Source organism: Hibiscus syriacus, unplaced genomic scaffold (assembly GCF_006381635.1).
Source record: "Hibiscus syriacus cultivar Baekdansim isolate YM2019G1 unplaced genomic scaffold, ASM638163v2 tig00113722_pilon, whole genome shotgun sequence".
NCBI classification, from domain to species: Eukaryota; Viridiplantae; Streptophyta; class Magnoliopsida; order Malvales; family Malvaceae; genus Hibiscus; species Hibiscus syriacus.
In genome coordinates, this window is record NW_024063469.1 from 2,526,800 (window position 1) to 2,548,668 (window position 21,869).

Consider the following 21,869-nt stretch of genomic DNA (forward strand, 5'->3'; position numbering starts at 1 on the left):
AGATCTTGATAAAATTAAAATCGGATTAAAACTTATCCAAATAAATAAATAAAATCGGATTAAATCTTTGGGGGGAAGGACAGGTAGGATCGTAATGGAGGTTGGACCCATACGTCACTTTTCTGAAATTATAATCCACAACCACTTTCCTAACTATCGTTATTTTGCTTTATGTGTATTTACTTTTACTTTATGCAATGCATTCATTTTTATTTTTATTTTTTTTGTTATTGACGTGGTTTCTGTAGGATTAAAATATTATTTTTCCAATTTTATAATTAGATTTAAATAAACTTATTTTTTCATTAAATTAAATAATCACTTCAACTGAATTGAATTAACGTCGCAACTAATCTACAACAACTTTAATTGTGGCCAAGTCCACAGTACAGATATCAATGGCTTTGCATCCCATGATGCAAATGGGCCACCAATGGAATAAAATCATTCCAGCACTGATTTTTGCACAAAAAAAAAAAAAACAGAAAAACAAATATACAGAATCCATAAATTTGACATTCAACACATTTATTCTCCTTATTGTTTCCCCAAAATTTATGCATAATGAATTAGGTATTTGAAAAAACTAAACAAGAGGCCTTGTTTTTCATGTTTTTATCTTATACAAATGAAAAACGTTTAAAAAAAGGGAAAAAATGTTCGAGTTTTAAAATAAGGGTATATTACACCGATCATCGTTGGATTTTACTCTCTCTCCTATTTCAATCACTGTACTTTAAATCCGTTCAATTTCCTCATTGAATTTAACACAATTAACATTTTTTGTCACTCGACTGGCGTTATAAATGAGATGTTATATAGATGAAAAACGATGTCGTTTTGGTAAAAAAAATTATTTTTCTAAAACGGTCGTTTTAACACCGTTAAATATTTAATGACTGGATGACTAAAAATGCTATTTGTATTAAATTTAATGGGAAATTTCAACGGAAAGATTAATTTTCAGTGATGATTTACCCTTTAAATGAAAATAAAATAAAAGTAGGAAACATTTAAAGGTGCGCCACGTCGGTAAGGTATAGTCCGCCAACTTAAAACCTTTTATTTTCCCTTTAACATTTACAATCCTAGTCATTTCTGCTGCTTTTCAGTTCTGTAGGCCGGAAATAGAGGGTAAAGTTACAGACAATCACTACAAAAATTTGAAATTTTAATATTAAATTTAGAAATGTTTAATAAATTATGTCAATGTCTATAATATTTAACAAAATTCGTCTATAATCGATGATATATTTTTACGTAAATTTGAATAGTGAAAGATGTAAATAGAATGATTAAATACTTATCTTAAAATTTAAATTATTTATTTTTATAGTTTCTCTCAATTAATTAAATTGGTTCAAAGTGTAAATGTAATTATAGTAGACTAAAACTATTGTTATCTAGCTTATCTCGATTAAAAGTGAGTGACCAAATTTAACTAATAATAATTATTTAAAAATTAAAAATTAGTGACTTAATTAATATCAAAATAAAATATTAATAGCTTAATTTTAATCCATTCTATAATTTAGTGATTAGATTGATAGCTTATCCAATTAAAAATACCGAGGAGCAAGGAAGACAAATGAGGCAGTTGAGCCAGTTTAACTAGGAAAATGAGTCAAACAAGATAGAAAAGCTTTCACATGGCAGATCCGAGTACACCCTTACAACTTAAAATTTTTGTCCTAAAAATTCAGTAGTTGGCTAGAATCTGTTGGGTTCCAACATCCCCTCCCGCCTTTCTATTCTCAATATCTGAAACACTACATCACCCCGATCTTCATTCTCTTACAAGCTGCAATCTTTCTTTGTCGAATCGACAGTTTTCGAGAAATGAAAAACACCCACATGTTAAAACTCCTTTTATTATCATCATTAGCTTTCTTGTTCATTCTCCTGCTCGTCATCTTCTTCTGTCGGAAGAGGGCGGCGAGAAACGACCAGCTTGATGACGTAGAAAACAATGAGCAGCAGAAACGTGATGGTGATGGTGAAGACGAAGGTGAGTCAGAAATGGAGGATATGATCACTTTCAGCGGCGGAGAAGACCTCACAATCGGCGACATTCTCGACGCTCCCGGTGAAGTGATCGGGAAATCCAACTACGGCACCTTGTATAAGGCCTTGTTGCAGAGGAGCAGCTTGGTCCGATTGCTTCGATTTTTTAGGCCGGTGTGTGCCTTGAGAGGCGGAGAATTTTCCGAGGTGGTTCAGCTGCTGGGGTGCATCAGACATCCCAATTTGGTTCCTCTTCTGGGATTTTATGCTGGCCCTCGAGGAGAGAAGCTTCTTGTTCATCCTTTCTACTGGCATGGCAATTTGTCTCAGTTAATCAGAGGTATGATATTGTTATGAAAATTTTTATATTTTTGTCCATAAGTTTGTCATTCAGCTTCATTTCCCAGATTTTTTTATGCAAAGAAAAGGTCAAACATTTATTGATTGTGGGTTATCTTTGTTTTGTGTGTCAAAATTTCTCCCTTTGCTGCATAATTTGATCTGTCGGCACCTACCTCTGTCCTTTTCTCTCCCGTTTCTATAATTTATTCAATGAGAATACTGGTTTGAGTTTTATGTCTGTGTTTTCTTCTTGCAAATCTTATCTGATAATGTTTTAACACCCAAAATCACATCCTTTTCTCTTTAATTTCTCATATGAATATGCAGTTAAAAGTTAGAATCTTGTTTATGTCTGATGACTTTGAATGGACTATTTCATTTGAGCAGATGGGAGTGTGGAGTCTCATAGCTGGGCAGTAATTTACAAGATTTCCATTGGTATGGCCAGAGGATTAGATCATCTACATACTGGATTGCAGAAGCCAATAGTCCATGGAAATCTTAAGTCGAAAAACGTTCTTTTGGATCGAAATTACGAGCCGTATATTTCGGATTTCGGTATATACTTGCTCTTGAACCCTGCTGCTGGTCAAGAAATACTTGAAGCTTCAGCAGCTGAGGGGTATAAAGCTCCTGAGCTAATCAAAATGAGGGATGCAAGTAAGGAGACTGATGTGTGCAGTCTTGGTGTGATCTTTCTCGAACTACTTTCGGGTAAGGAACCGATAAATGAGAAGCCGACACCTGATGAGGATTTCTATCTGCCAAACTTCATGAGGAATGCTGTTCTTGATCATAGAATCAGTGATCTGTATCATCCGGATTTTCTTCTAAGGGACAACTCTGATAAGGGAAATCCAGTTACTGAAGAATCCATTCTTAAGTTCTTTCAGCTTGCCTTGGCTTGTTGTTCTCCTTCGCCTTCTCTTAGACCGAATATCAGACAAGTACTCGTGAAGCTCGAAGAAATCGGGAAGTAGGAACCAGTGCATTTTGTAGAAGCATGAGTCAATAATGGTGATCTTTCAAGCATCCAAGGAGGATTGTTGGAAAACCGAATTTCCTTATCATCCAACCCGGTTCATTTACAAGGCACAAAGGAGACGAAATGCGAAAGATTTTTCAGCCGGTCGACGTGCTGCTAAGACCGAGCGCGCCAGAATAAAGCTAGGGCATGCCTATCAGCTACCATAGGTGATTTCTGGTCATTCTGTGCGGGTTAGTTTCCAACCATATTCCTAGAATTTGTGATTGTTTGGTGGCTCGTTCATTCTTTGCTTTCTTGAACAGCAACACCATTGTCATTGTTATAGTTGACTATATTTTCCCTGTAAAAAAAAGAAAGAAAAAGAGACATGCTCCCAATGAACTCAAAATCTTGGCAAATCCTTAATTGTATATTCAACTAGCTTTATAGGTCAATTTATTACATTCAATCAAATCTGTGTTGAATATTTGTGTGCGTTGTAGTGTTCCAGTCTTTTAAATGACAGGTGAGAATGATATATCTTAACATGTAAGAAACTAAATAACAAATCATTAAAGTATATATATATATATTAGTATTTTAATGGGAAGACCCACATTTTTTTCATTTTCCATCTAAAGCTTGCTAATTGATATCCTTTGAGTACCATTGCAACAGATTAACATAACAACTAAAATATGATAATCATCTAAGATTTTGAGATTAAGTTTTTATCATATTACTATCAAAAGATTAACATTCAGGTCAGAATATCGTCCACTTTTTAGCGGAAAATGACAAGTTTGGAACATAATGAATAATCGAGTAATCATTTTATAACTTTTAATAGTTGAAGGACTCAATAAAGTAACATTCTATAATTAGAGAATCATTTTGTGACTTTTAATAGTCGATTAACTTAATAAATTAATACTCAATAGTCGAGGATCATTTATACTTTACCCTTAAGTAAATGATGTTCACTTAAATGATCATTTTATTATAAAATAATAATGTTAATAATAATATTATTACGAGGATAAAAAGATATATTATCAAAAAATATTTTTAATATTTGATAAAATAATTATTTTTATTTTCTTTTTAAATATTTTAATTTTATAATATTTTATTTTAAAGTAAAATGATCTCTAACTAGATCAAAATAATTATTTAACTAAAGTTAACATATTGATGTGGTAATTTTTTTTTGTCTAAAATGATAAAGTAGCACATGCTATGTGTTTAAATTGATGACATGTCATTTGTTATGTGTATATAAATGAAGATGTAATATATATCACAACATCATTTTAAATATACATAATTTATCACGTCAATAACAAATATAATGTAGTATTTGTTCAAAAAAATTTAATTATTTAACAATAAATATTTATACTCCAATATATATAATACTCGAACTTAAAACCTCAAGATATTACAATAATATCTTAACTTATTTATACATCTTATAAAATAAAAAAGGTTAAAATAAAATAAAAAGTAAAAGTTAAAATAATTATTTTATCAATTGTTAGGAGAGTTTAACAGATTCTGTTGGTGATGTTTGTGTTGGTTTGCTGAAAGACTAGCGAAAAGGGGGACGTCTACTTCAAACTTCACCTCTTTCTCGGATGGAAAGCAAACGAAGTTTGGATTTGTCTTCATTGAATTTCATTCATTTTAAATTTAAAAGAAAAAATCAATAGTTTACATATTTAGTATCTAAACTATTAATTTTGATCTTTTTAATACTTTAACTTTCATTCTTCTAAATTATATCTAGAATTTAGTTTTTGTTTCATTTTAGTACATATCATTAAAAACTTTAGTTTTTTTTTTCATTTTAGTACTCGATCAAAATTAACGTTAATTTTTGAAAAACTGAATATTTATGTATTAAAACGGGCTAAAACTGATAGTTCAGGTACTAAACGTGTTAAGTTTTTAACAGCGGGTACTAAAATGAAAACTAAATCTTAGGTATGATTTTGAAAAAAATTAAAAGTTTAGATATTAAAATGAACCACAACTGATAATTTATGCACTAAATATGTAGTTTACCCTAATTTTTTTATTACATAAAATAGCATAAAAATGAAGTTCACTTAGGCTTATAAACGCATATGTCTTTATTGACGATGTTGATTTAAATGGTAAGTAGCTTGTTATTGTTTAAGTAGGTCTTGATTTTGAATTTTTATATATGCAGGAAATTTTTACTAAGAGACTCACTCATCAAAACTAGATGTGTGACACAGATTGGTCCGAATTAATCAGGACAAAGCTCTAGAACCGGGAGGGTAACAAAAAACACACAAGTCGTCGTTGTTTTTCACTAAATACTAGTTACATTGTGGTTGTTGTAGATTACTGCCTTGTCAGTCGTGACACACTTTCTTTAGGGGTTGTTTGGTTTACGAAATATAATATTACATTTGGAAATAAGATTACTGAAATGTTGTATTACCTTAGGAATGATGTATTACATTATTTGGTTTGTTTAGGAGGAACATAAGATTATAATGTTTGGTTAGAGGAATATAAAATTACTTGGATGCAAATTTTACTAATTTATCCCTATGATATATGTTTTTTAACAAATAAAACTTTGATATTAAATTATAAATATTTGAATGAAAAATCTATAGAAATATTTTAATTGTTATATTATCTAACTTTTGAGGAAATATATATTTAATATAAATAATTAATATATCAAATTTATATTTTTAAATAATTTTCATAATTATCATATTTATTTATATAAAATATAATTTAATATGAAAAAAATAATATTATGGTCTCAAGTAGACAAAGATATTATTTTTCAATGTATAAGATTCATTTTTTTAATAAATCAAAGTTTAATATTATTTTAAATAATTACACTTTTATACTAATATCATTTTCACATTTTAAAATTAAAAATTATTACTATACTAAATGTTAAAATATAACAATTTTACTATTCATCGAAAAATATTAAAATATAAAATATTTTTAGCTACTCAAATTTATTAATATTTTATTAATTAAACTCTTTGCATAAAATTATTATTATGTTTATAAGTTTGAGTAAAACACAAAGAATTAGGATTGAGAAAGATCCATGTGAAAAGAATTTATTATTTGAAGGTATTTTCATCCAAAGTGACAAAAATTGTGCACCTAAGAATTTGGATATAAAACATTCTCATCATTTTAACAAAAAATTGCTACTATTAGTAATAAATTATTACCTAATAATTATTTTTTTCATGAATCAAATATTGACATATAATTTCGGAAAAAATTATGCCTTCCGATAATGATTTTTTTTTCGCGAACCAAATGCTCCCTTAATGTATATTATTTTTAATTGGCTTGATTAGAAAATAAGTTCTCAAAAATATTGTTTTCCCCAAACAGGTGTCCAAACTTTTTTTCCCGATTCATCTAGGTGCCTACATGTTACCATTTTAGGTGTCTTGATCGTTATGACCGTTAAATTCTACCATTAAAGGACACATGTCACGTTCTAATAATTTTAAAAAACTTATTTAAAATTAAAAAAATTTAAATACTATTATATTTTTAAAAACTCTAAAATTTTCAAAAAGACCCAAAACTTTTAAAACCATAATTTCAACCCCTAAACTCACACTGACTGTCACCCTTTGTCGTCAATGAACCTCCACTGACCTCACCTCCATTCGACGATCAATAACCCCATGAAAAGCCACCAGAATAAGAGTTAATTGACGTGTATACCCCGACGAACTCCAATGTTGAAAATTATGACCCCACACAATTCCGACAACTAATCGACGACAAGAATGATGACATCTAACTAGGAAGATGACAAGGACAATGTTGACAACAATGGTCATGGTCAGCAAGGATGATGTCGATGTGTTAGGGTTAGGGATTTAGGATTTTTAAGGATTGGGGGTTTTCTATGGTTTAAGAGAAATTAAGGTTGTTTTTAAAATATAATAATTTTTTTTAATTTTTAAAAAATAAAATTCTTAAAATTACCAAAACGTGACACATGTCACTTAACAGATATTACGGTTGAGGCACTTAAAGTGGTAATGTCAAACATTAGGCACCTAGATGAATTGAAAAAAAGTTTGGACATCTATTTAAGAAAAACGATATAGTTTGGACACTTATTTTCTAATTAAGCCTTTTAATTTTTCTTTCCTTTCCTTCTTTCCAATTTCATTTGCTCTGTCTGGTTATAAAATGCGTGGAAGTACAGGAGTGACATTTGGAAATGCATTTTTTTTTCTTTTCCATTTGTATTTGTTTTGATTTTTTTTTGATGAATTGTAAGTGAGATCAAAGTTTAGATATTAAGATTAACCTCATTTTTGTTTCTGATTAGATCTCCTTGTACTTTTATTCAGAAAACATTTGAGTCAGATTTGTTCAGTTTGCTTTGTATTGTTCAATTCTATATGCCAAACTAATAGATTTGTCGGTTGCTCTGTTTTTCTGTGTCATTGAGGATTGTTAAGAGTTAAATGTGAGATGGAAAATTGTTTTGAGCAAAACTTTATCATTTATCATTACTACAATACTCTCTGTTGAAAACTATGGATGTTTAGGTAATCATTCAGGTTTCACTCGGATCCTATCAGGTCAGGTCAAATCAGATACAGGTCGTGTCAGGTTAATTGTATAGTTCGACTCAAATCAGATTAAATCAAAGTCAAATCAGTTTGGGTCATTTTCAGGTTGATTTGACATTAGATTCAATTCATGTTTGGACGGGTTAATTTCAATTCGGATCGATGCCAGTTCATATCGAAACGATTCAGGTCTGAATCTGTTAAATGCTAGGTTAACTCATGTTCGTATGGACTTTAGGTCGGATCTCGTTCAAATCGGGTCACATAATTGACAGAAAAAATTCAGGTCGTATCTTATCGGGTACGGATTAACTTCAGGTCTGGTCATTTTTGGGTTAATTATTTTTCATCTTTCATGAACAACGATTTGTAATTTGTAATTGTATACGATTTCGAATAAATTACAAAAAATATAAATAATTAAGGGTCAATTTTAATAAAAATCTAATTTTAAGGACTAAATTGAACAAACATGAAATTACAAATTGTTATTTAAATAAATTAAACAACACGCATGATGAGGGATCAAATTGAAATGATTATAAAATGTTAAGTTGAAATTAATATAAAAATGAACTAACTTGAATCCATTTAAAAAGTTGGTGAACAAAAGTTTATAGGGTTTGGAGATTATTATATAATTTATAGAGTTTGAAATGAAGTTTATTATGTAAGTAAATTATAAAAATATAAATAAGTATGACTCAATTTCATATACAAATATAAGTTTAAGCACTAAATTGAACAAATATGAAATTATAAGTTAAGATTTAAATAAATTAAACAATACATAGGGATCAAATCGAAATAATTGTAAAATATGAAGCTGAAATTAATATAAAAATGAATTGAATTGTATTCATTTCAAAAGTCAAGGAACAAAAGTTTATAAGGTTTTGGATATTATAAGATAATTTTAAGGATTAAATTAATTAAACATGAAATTACAAACTATAATTTAAATAAATTAAACAACATTCGATTATCAAATTAAAAACAACTATAATATAAATATATATGTATGATGAATGATATGATATGATATATATATAAGTAATTAAGCATATATGTATTTATGTATGATCAATTATGTATGTTACATATGTATGATGTACGAACATAAGTGTATATATAAGCATACATATAAATATATATATGCATGCATGTACATATGTATGATGCATATATATACATACTTATATGTATATAAATGTATTTTTATATATCATAATTTTTTTAAATAAAAGAAAAATTAATAAAAATTATAATTATTAAAAAACTTCAATTCAGGTTCATGTAATTAGCTTTGATTCACATGGATTGCCAACTTGGCAAATCCTTAAATCTATCAACACCATAAATCTAAGGATCTGACCTCCCTTAGGGTGCGTTTGGTTTACATAATGTAAGATTACCAGTGGGAATAAAAGATTATCAGGGAATAGGATTACTAGGAATGTTGTATTTTGTGTTTGGTTGGTTTAGCAAGAATGTAAGATTACAGTGTTTGGTTAAAGGAATAAAAGATTATTAGAATATATATTTGACCAAATTGTCCTTATTATATATTTGTTTTTTAACAAGTTAGAAAATATTTATATATTTTATTTAAAAAAATTTAAATTCATAAAATTTATATTTTTTTTTACAAAATTGAAAATATAAAAAGGTTTAATGAAAGGGTAAAATTTTATTTTAAGCCCTGAACTTCATATAAAATTTTAATTATAGATATTTTTTTTGTAAATCTAAAATAGTTTAAGGATAAATTTGTAATTTAACCTTAATAGAATTTTTATTATTCAATGACAGAATAAGGATATTTTTGAAAAAAAATAAAGGTATTTTTAGTCTAAAACGCCGGTAATCCAACAATACCTAAGGAAATGGAGGTAATGACATTCCCGGTAATATACCCCAAAAATCCACTATTGGTAATGTAAGATTACTGGGAATGGCATTCCCGGCCAACCAAACGGGGGAATGTGAGGAATATGGATTCCATTCCCATAGGAATCTCATATCCCCCAACCAAACACACCCTTAATCTTTTCCAAAACTAAGGCAATGTGATGAAACAAGAGGGAAAATTTTTAACTTTTTAAAAATCAAAAGCAAAGTGGACTACAAGTGGGCTTTTAAGATTTTCAACTATAAATATTTAAATTAATTTTATATAATCTTAATAAAATCATGTTCAATAAATAAATTATTTAATGAAATGAATTTAATGATTATAATTAAATTTTATAATATAAGGATTATAATTAATATAGAAAATAAATTTATTAATTTAATTATCATAACTAATAATTTGTTTTAATTTTTAAAAAATAATCATATTAATTGTTATAGTTTATTATAAAATTAAAATCTCATAACTTTGTCAAAATTTTACAATTTTATCATTTATAATTTATAAGTTAGGTAAATATCAAATCATTTCAATAATAAGTCGGATCATTTACAAGTTGAGTTAATTATAGGTCAGGTTCATAACATGTCAGGTTCATAACAGGTCGGGTAATACCTGAAAAAATTATGGATATTTAAAATTGTAAATCGCCAAAATTATTACATGTATCTAAGTTGAAAAAATTAGATATCTATTTTTTAATATCTGAATATTCATATTCGAATGTAAAATTAAATTTGACCAAAATTTAAGATTTAAATTTTATATTTTATAATATTATGTATCATCTTTTATACCTATACTTAGGAGGGATAGGGATGGGTCGAGTTTTCAGTTAACCCGACCCGAGATATAAACCTTCTCTCAAAATTCGACCCAACCTGAGTTTTTGAGATAAAACCTGAACTTGACCCAACCCGAAATAAATATATTTATAAAAATATTATTTTTTCAATAAAAATAGGATATAATTGAAAAAATAATATCTTGAGGATTATTATTATAATTATCCCTAAATATATAAAGTAATTTTTTGGGTATGGTTGGGTCAGGTTTGGATATTTTTCACCCTAAACCCGAACATGACCTGACCCGAACATATTTTCTAAAAAAATAGACTAGACTCGAACTTGATTTTTTTTTAAAAAAAAATCGACTCGATCAAGTCAGGTCAAAACCTATCGGATTTAGCTCCGTGCCCATCTCTACCTATACTATATTATATATATAATTATTTACGCACAATAAACAATAAACATTTTAATTTTATAATTATTCACGCATAATTAAATAATTAAACATCTTATCTAATATATATAAGACTGCCAATGTAACACCCTAAATCTCGGGGTTAGTAGTTTTGGGTTAACACAAGAGTATTTTAGATAAACCCATCAGTCATATAAGGAAACTTGATCTAATAAAGCTTGGGTTTGAGCTTAGAAAGGCCCAATAAGGTATAAAAGGGCCATTTTTAATCTTAGGACAAAAGAGGAATGACTAAAAGTGTGAATAACCCCTTATTTGAATCAAAATTTGAAATCTCTTAATTTGTGGTGATGTAATTGACAGAGGAAGCACCAAAATAGACCATTCAACTCCCCTCCCCCACAACCTTTTCCCACACTCCTTTGTTTATTTCTTTCTTCTCCTTCTTCTTCCTCACCAAGATACCTAAGAAAGGTCGAAACTTTGAGACCTTTTAAGCCTTACCCAACAATATCAAGGTAATAAACTTAATCTCCTCTTTTCAAGCTTTATTTAAAGCCTTCATTTATAAGTTTTGGTTATGGTAACCAAATATAGGTTTTATGGATGTTTAAGAGAACATTAGTTATCCAACCCATTTTTTAAGGATTACAGTTTTAGGAAGTATTTTAAACCTTTCCAAGCTCCCAAACACATTAGAAATCCATATGTTCAATTCTTGTATAGTGGGAGAAGTTGGAGAAAACTTCATGTAACATCCTCAATACCGGGTTAGTGATTTAAGTGTAAGATATTTTTTTAATTCAATGACCAAACTAAATAAATTGAAAAGTGAAGGAATTAATTGAAATATATTATGTAGGATGAATTAATAAGTGAAGGAGAATGAAAGGGGGCACAAAGGTCATTGATCAAAGGATAAAATAAAATAATAATCTGGGGTGAGTTTATAACCATGTGGAGCATGTGTTTTGGAAACAAAAGTTTCCAGAGACATTTCTCATCTCTATCTTTTTCTTCCTCAAACGTGAAACCTAAGCTCAAGGTAAGAATCTGAATTTTTGGTTGTTTCTTTAATTTTTGGTTTAGTAATGAAAGTTTGGATGTTATATAAGCTAAAGGAAAGCTTATATAACATTAAAACAACAAGATAAGTGTTTTAGAGATGGATTTGAAGAATGGGTTTTTAGATGAAATTTTGATATGAATGAGTTTTTGAAGTTTGAATAAGATTTTTGACTTGTCAAGAGGTTAATTAAGAAATATGGAGTGTTAGAATTGGATTTGAAACATGTTGAAAAATTTGGTATGATTCTTAGCTTTAAGGATTTGAATGAAGTATTGGAGATAATAAGGTGTGTGAATGATAGAAGTTAGTTAAAATGGTTGTAGTTGAAAGGAGATTTGTATGAGGAAATTCAGTGATGAGTTGATGAATTTTTGGGAGAAAATTTCCAGAACGTAATAGGGGAACCGATACCCCCACAGTAGGGAACCGATTCCCCCTAAAGGAAAACTGAAATATTAATTCCTTAAATTTGTTTAAGCTGTTAGAGGTTAATTGCAAGGTTTAGGCTTTTGATAATTTTCTCGGAAATTATGTTTATATAGATATCGAGCCTAAACGAGTTCCGGAACAAGGGACAAGTAAGATCGATCGAGGAAAAAGCAAAAAGATATAGGTGAGTGCATATGCATAGCATGATTATAGAAATACATTCAGTTCTAGACTTGTGATAAGTCTAGATTTTATATCTTGATACATGAATACTAATATGTGACTAATATGACTTCTATGTGTACATGACTATGATCATATGTTAAGTGTGTTATATGCATTGTTCTACCTGATTTATGTATTACATGAAAATGTGAGACAAGTTATGCAACATGGAGTTATATGATTACATGAAAAGATGAGACGAGCTATGTGATAAAGGTAAGAATTTACATGTCTACGCGATATAAACTACGTGAAATGTAAAAGCTCATGTTATGTAGATAAGAACTATAGGTATAGTTAGCATGCCAAGAATAGAGGGTCTATGTGGCCCTTCAGAAAATATATGCATTCTTTGGAATATGTATGAGGTCTTTTGAGACACCTACTTGATCCTTGGTATATGTATATGATTCTTAAGGAATTTCTATGTGGTCCTTAGGGACATATTATATGGCACTACGGTCCAATTCTACGTGGCACTTCGGTGCATTTCTACGCGGTCCTTTGGGAAAAATTCTACGTGGTACTTCGGTGCAAATTTATATAAGCCGTGGTGACAACATAGTGCACAACCTCACAGTACTCACATACCTCGGGTTCTCAGTATTGTATCATGGGCTATTGAATCTATTGAACCTACTGAACTTATTATATGAATTAATGATGATTAAATTGAGAAGAATATTAGTAAGGTACATTGTTATGCAGCTTACATGGATTGCATAGAGGTTTTCATTACATTTCATCGTATTATGGCATCATTATTATATTTCATTGTTATTATTATTATGTCTCACTAAGTCTATGACTTAGCGTGTAAGTGATTTATACGTAGGTACCAAGAACCAAGATTAGCAAAAATAGAAGTGGTAAAAACAACAACACTGCTAGAAGATCAGATCAGAAGTAATTGATAAAATATGTATTTTGATTATGTATAATATGTTAACATCTAGGAAATGTAATAAGTTGTTAGTACGAACGCTCTAATCGACTTTTCTAATGTTTTAAACGTATTTATGTAAATGTAAATGTATAGTAATGAATGGTTAATTTTTTACTAGTTTTATGTACGTTTTACGGAAGTACTGTAACAGTACTATAGCAGGGGAATCGGTTCCCTATTTGCAATATGGAAAAATTTGTGTAATCGGTACTGTAGCAAGTTACTGTTTACGGTATTGTAGCAGGTTACTGTTTACACGTATTTTATTGTTCACAAATACATTTTCACCTCAAAATTTTATAACAAATATAATTCAATAGTTTATTATCGTATTTTCTTAAAATAAGTTCAAATGTTTTCTTATTTTGTAAGGAAAAGTGTTTTAAAAAGGCAATGTAACCTCTCAGACTCGTATTCGGGTCAGGTACGGGTTGGGGGTGTCACATTTAATGGCATCAGAGCTAAGGTTTAGTCGATTCTAGGCATAAATTAGAGTTTAGAGTGTCGTATAATGTATACATGCCAACAAAATAGTAAAAACTTCTGATCTGATAGAATAATAAATATATTGCATTGATAATAGAATGATATGGTTGTGTTTTAATAGATGTCTGGACATGATAGTTCTAGAAGCGAAGCGGGAGATGATTGGCCCGCTGAAAGCAGTAATTCACCTGCCCTGGCCAGGCAAGGTGATGAACAGACACCTTCTGAAGTGCCTGTAGATGATCAAGATGTGTTATTTAGAACGTTAGATGCATTATTGATGTGTTTCTAACCTCCTACTCCATTAACTCCTAGGGTAAATATATTAAAGGAGTTGAGAGGATTAGGAGCTCCCGAATTTAAAGGAGAAGCTGAGGAAGGTCCGGTTGCAGCGGATCTTTGGTTAAATGATTTGAAATTATGTTAGATGGTCTCCACTGTTCTGACATGGAGAAGTTGGATGGAACTATGTCTTTACTTAGAGGGCAAGCTAGAATATGGTGGACGAATGTCACCATAAGGATGTCAAGTGATCAAGTAACTTGGTCTCTGTTCTTGGAAGAGTTTAAGCACAAATATATTGGAGATCAATTCATTAGACAAATGAAGCAGGAGTTTATGAATTTGAAGTAGATGAATCGCTCCTTATACGAATATGAATGTGAATTTAATAAGTTGAGTCGGTTTGCTTTAGAGCTTGTGACTACAGAGAAAGATGCTTGTGAATGGTTTGTGGAGGGCTTCAGCCCTAGATTGAAAAAGATACTGATAGTATTGAACCTGACCTCATTCCAGGAGGTGATTAATCGTGCTAAAGCTCTTGAAAGAGCTCAAAATGAGAGATTTGGGGACTCAAAAGTTCAGACATCTGAGAGGACTGGTGCTTCTTCAAGCACAACACCACTAAAAAGAGAAAGGGATTCAAGATTTCGACCTCAAGCTAGATCAGAATCAATTGCATCTTCAGCTAGAGGAGCAAGTCAGATGAGAGCTTAACAAACGCAATCTGTGGGATCCGGTATTGGGAGAGCCACTCAAGGTTAAGCATGACAATGTCAGCACTGTGGGAAAAATCATTTTGGAACATGTCGAATGGCTTCTGGAGTCTGTTTTCGATGTGGAGATTCCAAACACTTTATTCGAGATTGTCCATTAATGGTTGGTGAGTATGCACCATCTGAAAGAAATGTTTCTGCCTCACAGCGAGGACGAGGAAGAGGGAGAGGGAGAAATCAATCTGAATCCTCTGCACAACCTGAAATTCGCTCTACTGCACGGGTATACAATTTAAAAACAAGTGAAGACCGTGATGATCCCGATATTATTGCAGGTACTTTCCAGATGTATGATAAATTAGTATTGGTGTTGATTGATCCGGGTTCTAATTATTCTTATATTACCAGTAAATTAGTGATGGAATTGAGAATCCCATTAGAAGCTACGAGTAATTAAGTAATAGTAACTAACCCTTTAGGGTACAATACTCGGGTAAATAAGGTCTGTAAGGGATGTCCCATAAGGATTCAGGGAATTAAATTTCCTGCTAATTTAATGGAACTACATTTTGATGAGTTTGAAGTGATTCTGGGAATGGATTGGTTATTTCGTTATTATGGGAATGTGAATTGTAGATTGAAAAGAGTAACGTTGAGGAGTCCAGAAGGTATAAAAGTCATTGTATTTAGTGAAGGATGGAACCCATTGGCTAATATAATATCAGTGATGTCGGCAAAGAAGTTATTGTTACAGGGATGTCAAGGGTTTATTGCTAGTGTGCTAGATGTTAGAGCTAAAGAGAAGGGGATTGAAAAAATTCCTATAGTCAAAGAGTTTTCTGACGTATTTCCTACAGAGTTACCGGGTTTGCCTCTAGATAGAGAGGTAGAGTTTCAGATTGAAGTAATGCCAGAAACTGCACATATTGCTATGGCCCCATACAGAATGACTCCAAAAGAATTACAAGAATTAAAGATCCAATTACAAGAATTATTGGACAAAGAGTTTATTAGACCAAGTGACTCACCATGGGGAGCTCCGGTTTTGTTTATAAAAAAGAATGATGGATCTATGTGTCTTTGCATTGATTTTAGACAGCTCAATAAAGTGATCATCAAGAATAAGTATCCCCTCCCCCGAATTGACGATCTGTTTGATCAGTTAAAGAGAGCTTCAGTGTTCTCAAAAATTGATTTATGTTCTGGTTATCATCAATTAAAGATTCAAGACAAGGATATTCCAAAGATGACATTTAGAACGAGATATGGTCACTATGAGTTTATCATGATGCCATTTGGAGTTACGAATGCATCGGCTGCTTTCATGGATCTCATGAATAGAATATTCCAACCCTATTTGGATCAGTTCATGGTGGTATTCATTGACGATATTCTAGTGTATTCAAAGTCTAAAGAAGAACATAGTTCACACTTGACAAAGGTGTTACAAATTTTACGAGAAAAGAAGCTTTATGCTAAGCTCTCTAAATATGAATTCTGGTTGAATGAAGTGATGTTCCTTGGACATGTGATTTCTGCAGAAGGAATTCGAGTGGATCCTCAAAAGATTAAAGCCATCTTAGAGTGGGAAGTTCCAAAGAATGTGTAAAAAGTAAGGAGTTTTCTGGGGGGTTAGCTGGTTATTACTGAATATTCATTAAAAACTTTTCGATAATAGCATTACCCCTAACCAAGTTATTGAAGAAAGAGGTTAAATTTGCTTGGACTCCGGAATGTTAGGAAAGTTTTGAAAAGTTAAAGAGAATTTTGACAGAAGCTCCTGTATTAGTTCAACCTGAATCAGGTAAGAATTTTGTGGTGTATAGTGATGTGTCCCATAATAGCTTGGGATGCGTGCTAATGCAAGAAGGCAAGGTGGTGGCCTATGCTTCGAGGTAATTAAAGCCGCATGAAAAGAATTATCCTACACATGATTTGGAAATGGCTGCTGTAATGTTTGCTCTCAAAAGTTGGCATCACTACTTGTATGGTGAAAAATGCTATTTATATACAGATCACAAGAGTTTAATGTACTTAATGACTCAGAAAGAGTTAAATTTAAGACAGAGAAGATAGGTGGAATTTCTCAAGGATTATGATGTTGTGATTGAATTTCATCCGGGAAAAGCAAATGTGGTAGCGGATGCCTTAAGCCGAAAGATGTTTGCAGCCTTACGAGCTATGGATGCTAGACTATCATTAAGTGAAGATGGTGCTATCTGAGCCAAATTGACTCTCAAGCCATCATGGCTAGATCGAATTAAAGAATTGCAAGCTAGTGATGAAAAGTGTTCAAAGAAGCTACAGCAAATAAGGAATAGATAGTGTACAGATTATGAGATGAAAGGTGATGGGAACCTATATTATCAAGGGAGGCTAGTGACTCCAGATGATGATGAGTTAAAGACTGATCTATTAACGGAAGCTCACTGTAGTCCATTAACGATGTACCTTGGAGGAAACAAAATGTATATGGACCTAAAGAGTCGATATTGATGGTCTAGAATGAAGAAAAACATTACATAATTCGTATCTAAGTGTTTGACTTGTCAGCAAGTCAAGGCTGAGCATCAGGTTCCGTCGGGACTATTACAACCAATGTCGATTCCTCAGTGGAAATGGGAGAATGTAACAATGGATTTTGTAACAGGGCTACCTTTAACTCTGAATAAAAGAGATTCAATCTAGGTGATTGTAGATAGATTGACTAAGTCATCCCATTTTATTTCGGTAAGAGATAATTTTTCTATGGATAAATATGTTGAGTTGTATATCAGGGAGATTATACGATTGCATGAGGTACCTGTTTCTATAGTTTCTGACCGAGACCCTTGCTTTACCTCAAGATTTTTGAAAACCTTGCATGGAGGATTAGGCACACGACTGAACTTTAGCACAACATTTCATCCTCAGACTGATGGACAATCTGAGCGAACGATCTAAATCCTAGAAGATATGTTGAGAGCTTGTGTAATTGAATTCAAGGGATCGTGGGAAATATATTTGCCACTTGTCGAATTTGCCTATAACAATAGTTACCAGTCTAGTATCAAAATGGCACCCTATGAGGCTTTATATGGAAGAAGATGCCGTACACCGTTAAACTGGTATGAACTCAAAGATCGAAGTGTTCTTGGTCCGAATTTGATTCAAGATGTGGAAGAGAAAGTTCGGGAAATTCAACATAATCTCAAAGTGGCATTTGATCGACAAAAGTCCTATTCTGATCTCAAAAGAAAAGAAATTGAAGTTGAAGTTGGAGAAAAAGTTTTCTTAAAAGTATCTCCTTGGAAGAAAGTATTGCGATTCGGTCGTGTCGGAACCGTCTTTCGGTTGGGCCCGAAATTGGGCTTCGACTTGGATTAAATGAATTGGAGTCGCCACCGACCATTTTAAAACGAATTTAGGTGGGTCGAACACCATCTTACCTTATCTGCATTTTACCAGAAACATGTCGGGTTCGGGAGTCGGTTACGGTCAAGGAAGGATTAGCACCCTTGAACCGCCATTTCGGTACCAATAATTCATCGGTTATCTTTAATTGCGAAAATTTAAATTTAAATTTAAAAATTCATCTCGAATTACTTACCTTTGATTGAAAAGCCCCTAAAAGGTAAAAAAAAAAGTTAGATTAAAAAATTAAATAAATCGAAGAAAGAAAGAAAAAATAAATAAATAAATTGAGAAAATAACTATAAAAGTATTAAGAGAAAAAATGTTCATTCTTTAAGAAAATAAAAGAGTGTAAAAACACACACACTATATATATACAAAATAATGCAAAAAGAAAATAGAAAAATATTAAAATTAAAAATATATATATATATAATAAATAAATAAAAAGGATTAAAATAGAAAAAACAAAAGGTAAAAGGACTAAAATGGAAAAAAAACTTAAAGTCCCAAAACAGTAACTGCAGAAACTTAAATGACCAAATGAGTATTAAACCCGAAGCACTAAACAACAAATTAAAGATGATAACCAATATGGAAGAAAACAAATATAAGGATAAAATATTTAAACATGTTAGTCTCTAATGACCTATGCAATAATTAACCCAAGAATTTCCCAAAGGAACAAAATCCCTAGCTTTCACGCGTGTAATTCATTTCGACAGTTACCTCCTTTCTTTTCTTTTCCTTTTTTACGCCGCTGAGCTCTTCCTCTATTCTTTTCACTTTGTTTCCTTCTATCAGAGATTCCAAAAAATTGGTGGTGTTGCCATCGGTGAACAGTAAGCTTTGCAGTGGTTGATGTCAACTTTAACGACAGAGGACGATGATTTTACGGAGAATGATAGTGGTTACAACCGAAATGGTAAATACTTTACCTTTCTTTATATTCCTTTCCCGATCGTCCTGTCGATTTCCCCGTGTGGATTTCTTGTAATTTCTTCTTGTTTTCTCGGATATTCGTATGATTTTTCTACTTTATTTCTCAGTGATTTTCTGTAAATTTCGTGTGTGATTTCTATCTATAGTAATCGTGTGTAATCTATGTGTTTTTGTAACACTTGTGTGTATTTCGTGGTATCCCCCATCTGTGTGCTAGGGCATGTTACATTTATACAAAAATAGTATACTATTTTTAGTACAAATAGAGTCCTAATGAGATTACTCCTCTTGCTTTGGTTGTTATATCTCGTACGATGCTGGTCGATTTGGGGTTGTTGTAGACGAGTCGTACGGCCAAAAAATCAGAGAAGAAGGTGAGGCAAAGTCTCCTTGGCTGCTGCGATGCTAGCTGGAATGAGTGATAGGGTTAGGGTTGTAAAACCCTAATTGATTTGGATTAAGGCTGGACCGGTTTGGGTGCTCCTGCTGGGCCAAATGAAATTTTGGGCCTGATACAGAAATGAGACAAATGTAAAATGTATTAGTTTAGTAAAATAATGATAATATTTATATAATATATATATAATATATAATATATAAATATATGTTTATTTTGGTCATAAAAAGTGTGTCTATAGCCGCCCCTCTTTGCCCATAGTCGTGTAACGGGGATAGGGCAAATATTAAAACACACACTTTTCGTTCACATCGAATATCATCTGTCGTAGAGTTGAAATCCGATGTTTGACTGGTTTGAACTATGAAATGACTCTCTCGTCGTGAGGTTAAGTCGAAACTGGAAAATTCTGAGCGCGAAATCCTTCGTCGCGAAGTTGAAATCGAACTCAGGGTATTAGGAAGTAGTTTCTAGAATCCACCATGAGGTTGATGCGACATTGAGCTGAATAGAATCGAACTCGTCAGTTTTGATAGATAGCCCTTCTTTCCTTGAGCTATGCTGTAAATTTGATTTGCCTCTGATTTGAATGACATGATTCAGATGATGCTTCAAGAGAAGTTATCTCAAAAGAGACAGAATTCGTTTCAAGAGAAACGATCTCAAAGATATTTGTTGTTTCATGAGAAACAGTCTAAAGGTAAACAAAATTTTGTTTTAAGGGAAATTGTTGAGTTAATCGATCGACGGAATCGGCCAAGAGGGGGTGAATTGGCAATTAAAAATTTCGTGGAAGCTTTTGCAGAAAATTGAAAGTAATTGCACATCGATTTACAGTGGTTTGACTTTCTCAAACAAAGTCTACGTCCACTACCTTAGCTATCCACACTAAGGATTTTCCAACAAATTCACTAATTTGTTATTTCTTTTGAGGCCAAAGAGATAACCTTACAAAATCCCTCAAGAGTATACCCCAACTCTTGAGAACACTCTTTTTCCCAAAGAGAAGATTACAAATTTGCAAACTTACAAGAAAACCTCACAAGGTAAGATGTTTGCACAATTCTAGAACAAAGAAAAGAACACTCAAAGATAAATACAATTGAGTACAAAAGTGTTCTTGAAAGCAAATGAATATTGGATGAAAAATAGGCTTGAAATGCTCAAACTTGAGGTTTGATGCTTTCTCTTTGATTCTCTCTTGATTCTAGTTGCTTGATGTTTCTTGTTGTTGATCAATGGCTTCTAAACTTGTTTAAACACTCCTTGAATCAATTCTGAACGTTGGTGATAATTAGTGGAGTCAATAGAGCCGTTTAAGTGTGAAAGCAATTAATTTTTCTAGGTGGAGCATCTCATGCATCGATGCATGATGGAGAATGCATCAATGCATCAGTGTAAAATTCAAATATTTTGACCGTTGGAACACTTGATGCATCGGTGCACCAAGTGTGCATCGATGCATGAAATGCATTCGATGTTTGAAAAATAGCCTGGTGCATCGATGCATGGCTTGTGCATCGATGCATCAAATGCATTCGATGTTTTGAAAATATTCAGAGTGCATCGATGCATAGAGAGTGCATCGGTGCATGGAATGCATTCGATGTTCAATTAATTCATCGATGCATCGATGCATGGACTGATGCATCGGTGCATGCCTTTGAATAATTGATTTAAGGCTTGTTTTTGGTTCAAAATACTTTGTGAAAATTGTTTCAAAAATAGTTTAAGTACAAATCACAATTTTACACATTTAGTAAGGATTAAAATTGATCTTGAAAAACTTGGAGTAATAATTTGATATTCGGTTAATTGAATCGAATATAAATTTGTAAAATCATTTGTAAAATCTTAAAATTCATTTAACTTAATTTGTTATATCGAAATATCAAAAAATGTTTTCAACAATCTCCCCCTTTTTGATA

The 21,869-nt window shown here is 31.6% G+C and overlaps 1 protein-coding gene across 2 annotated transcripts; it reads left to right on the forward strand.

Moving 5' to 3' along the window:
* The first annotated feature begins 1,655 nt into the window (after positions 1-1,655).
* LOC120187088 (putative kinase-like protein TMKL1) lies at positions 1,656-20,404 on the forward strand. Of its 2 annotated transcripts, XM_039190887.1 has the most exons (3): positions 1,656-2,344; positions 2,734-3,353; positions 20,394-20,404. In XM_039190887.1, the coding sequence occupies exons 1-2, from the start codon at positions 1,840-1,842 to the stop codon at positions 3,324-3,326; spliced, it is 1,098 nt and encodes a 365-aa protein (XP_039046818.1). In that variant the 5' UTR covers positions 1,656-1,839; the 3' UTR covers positions 3,327-3,353; positions 20,394-20,404. The 2 variants fall into 2 exon arrangements, with proteins under 2 accessions (XP_039046818.1, XP_039046819.1); XM_039190888.1 differs by lacking the exon at positions 20,394-20,404 and having other exon boundaries at positions 2,734-3,690.
* Positions 20,405-21,869: the final 1,465 nt, after the last annotated feature.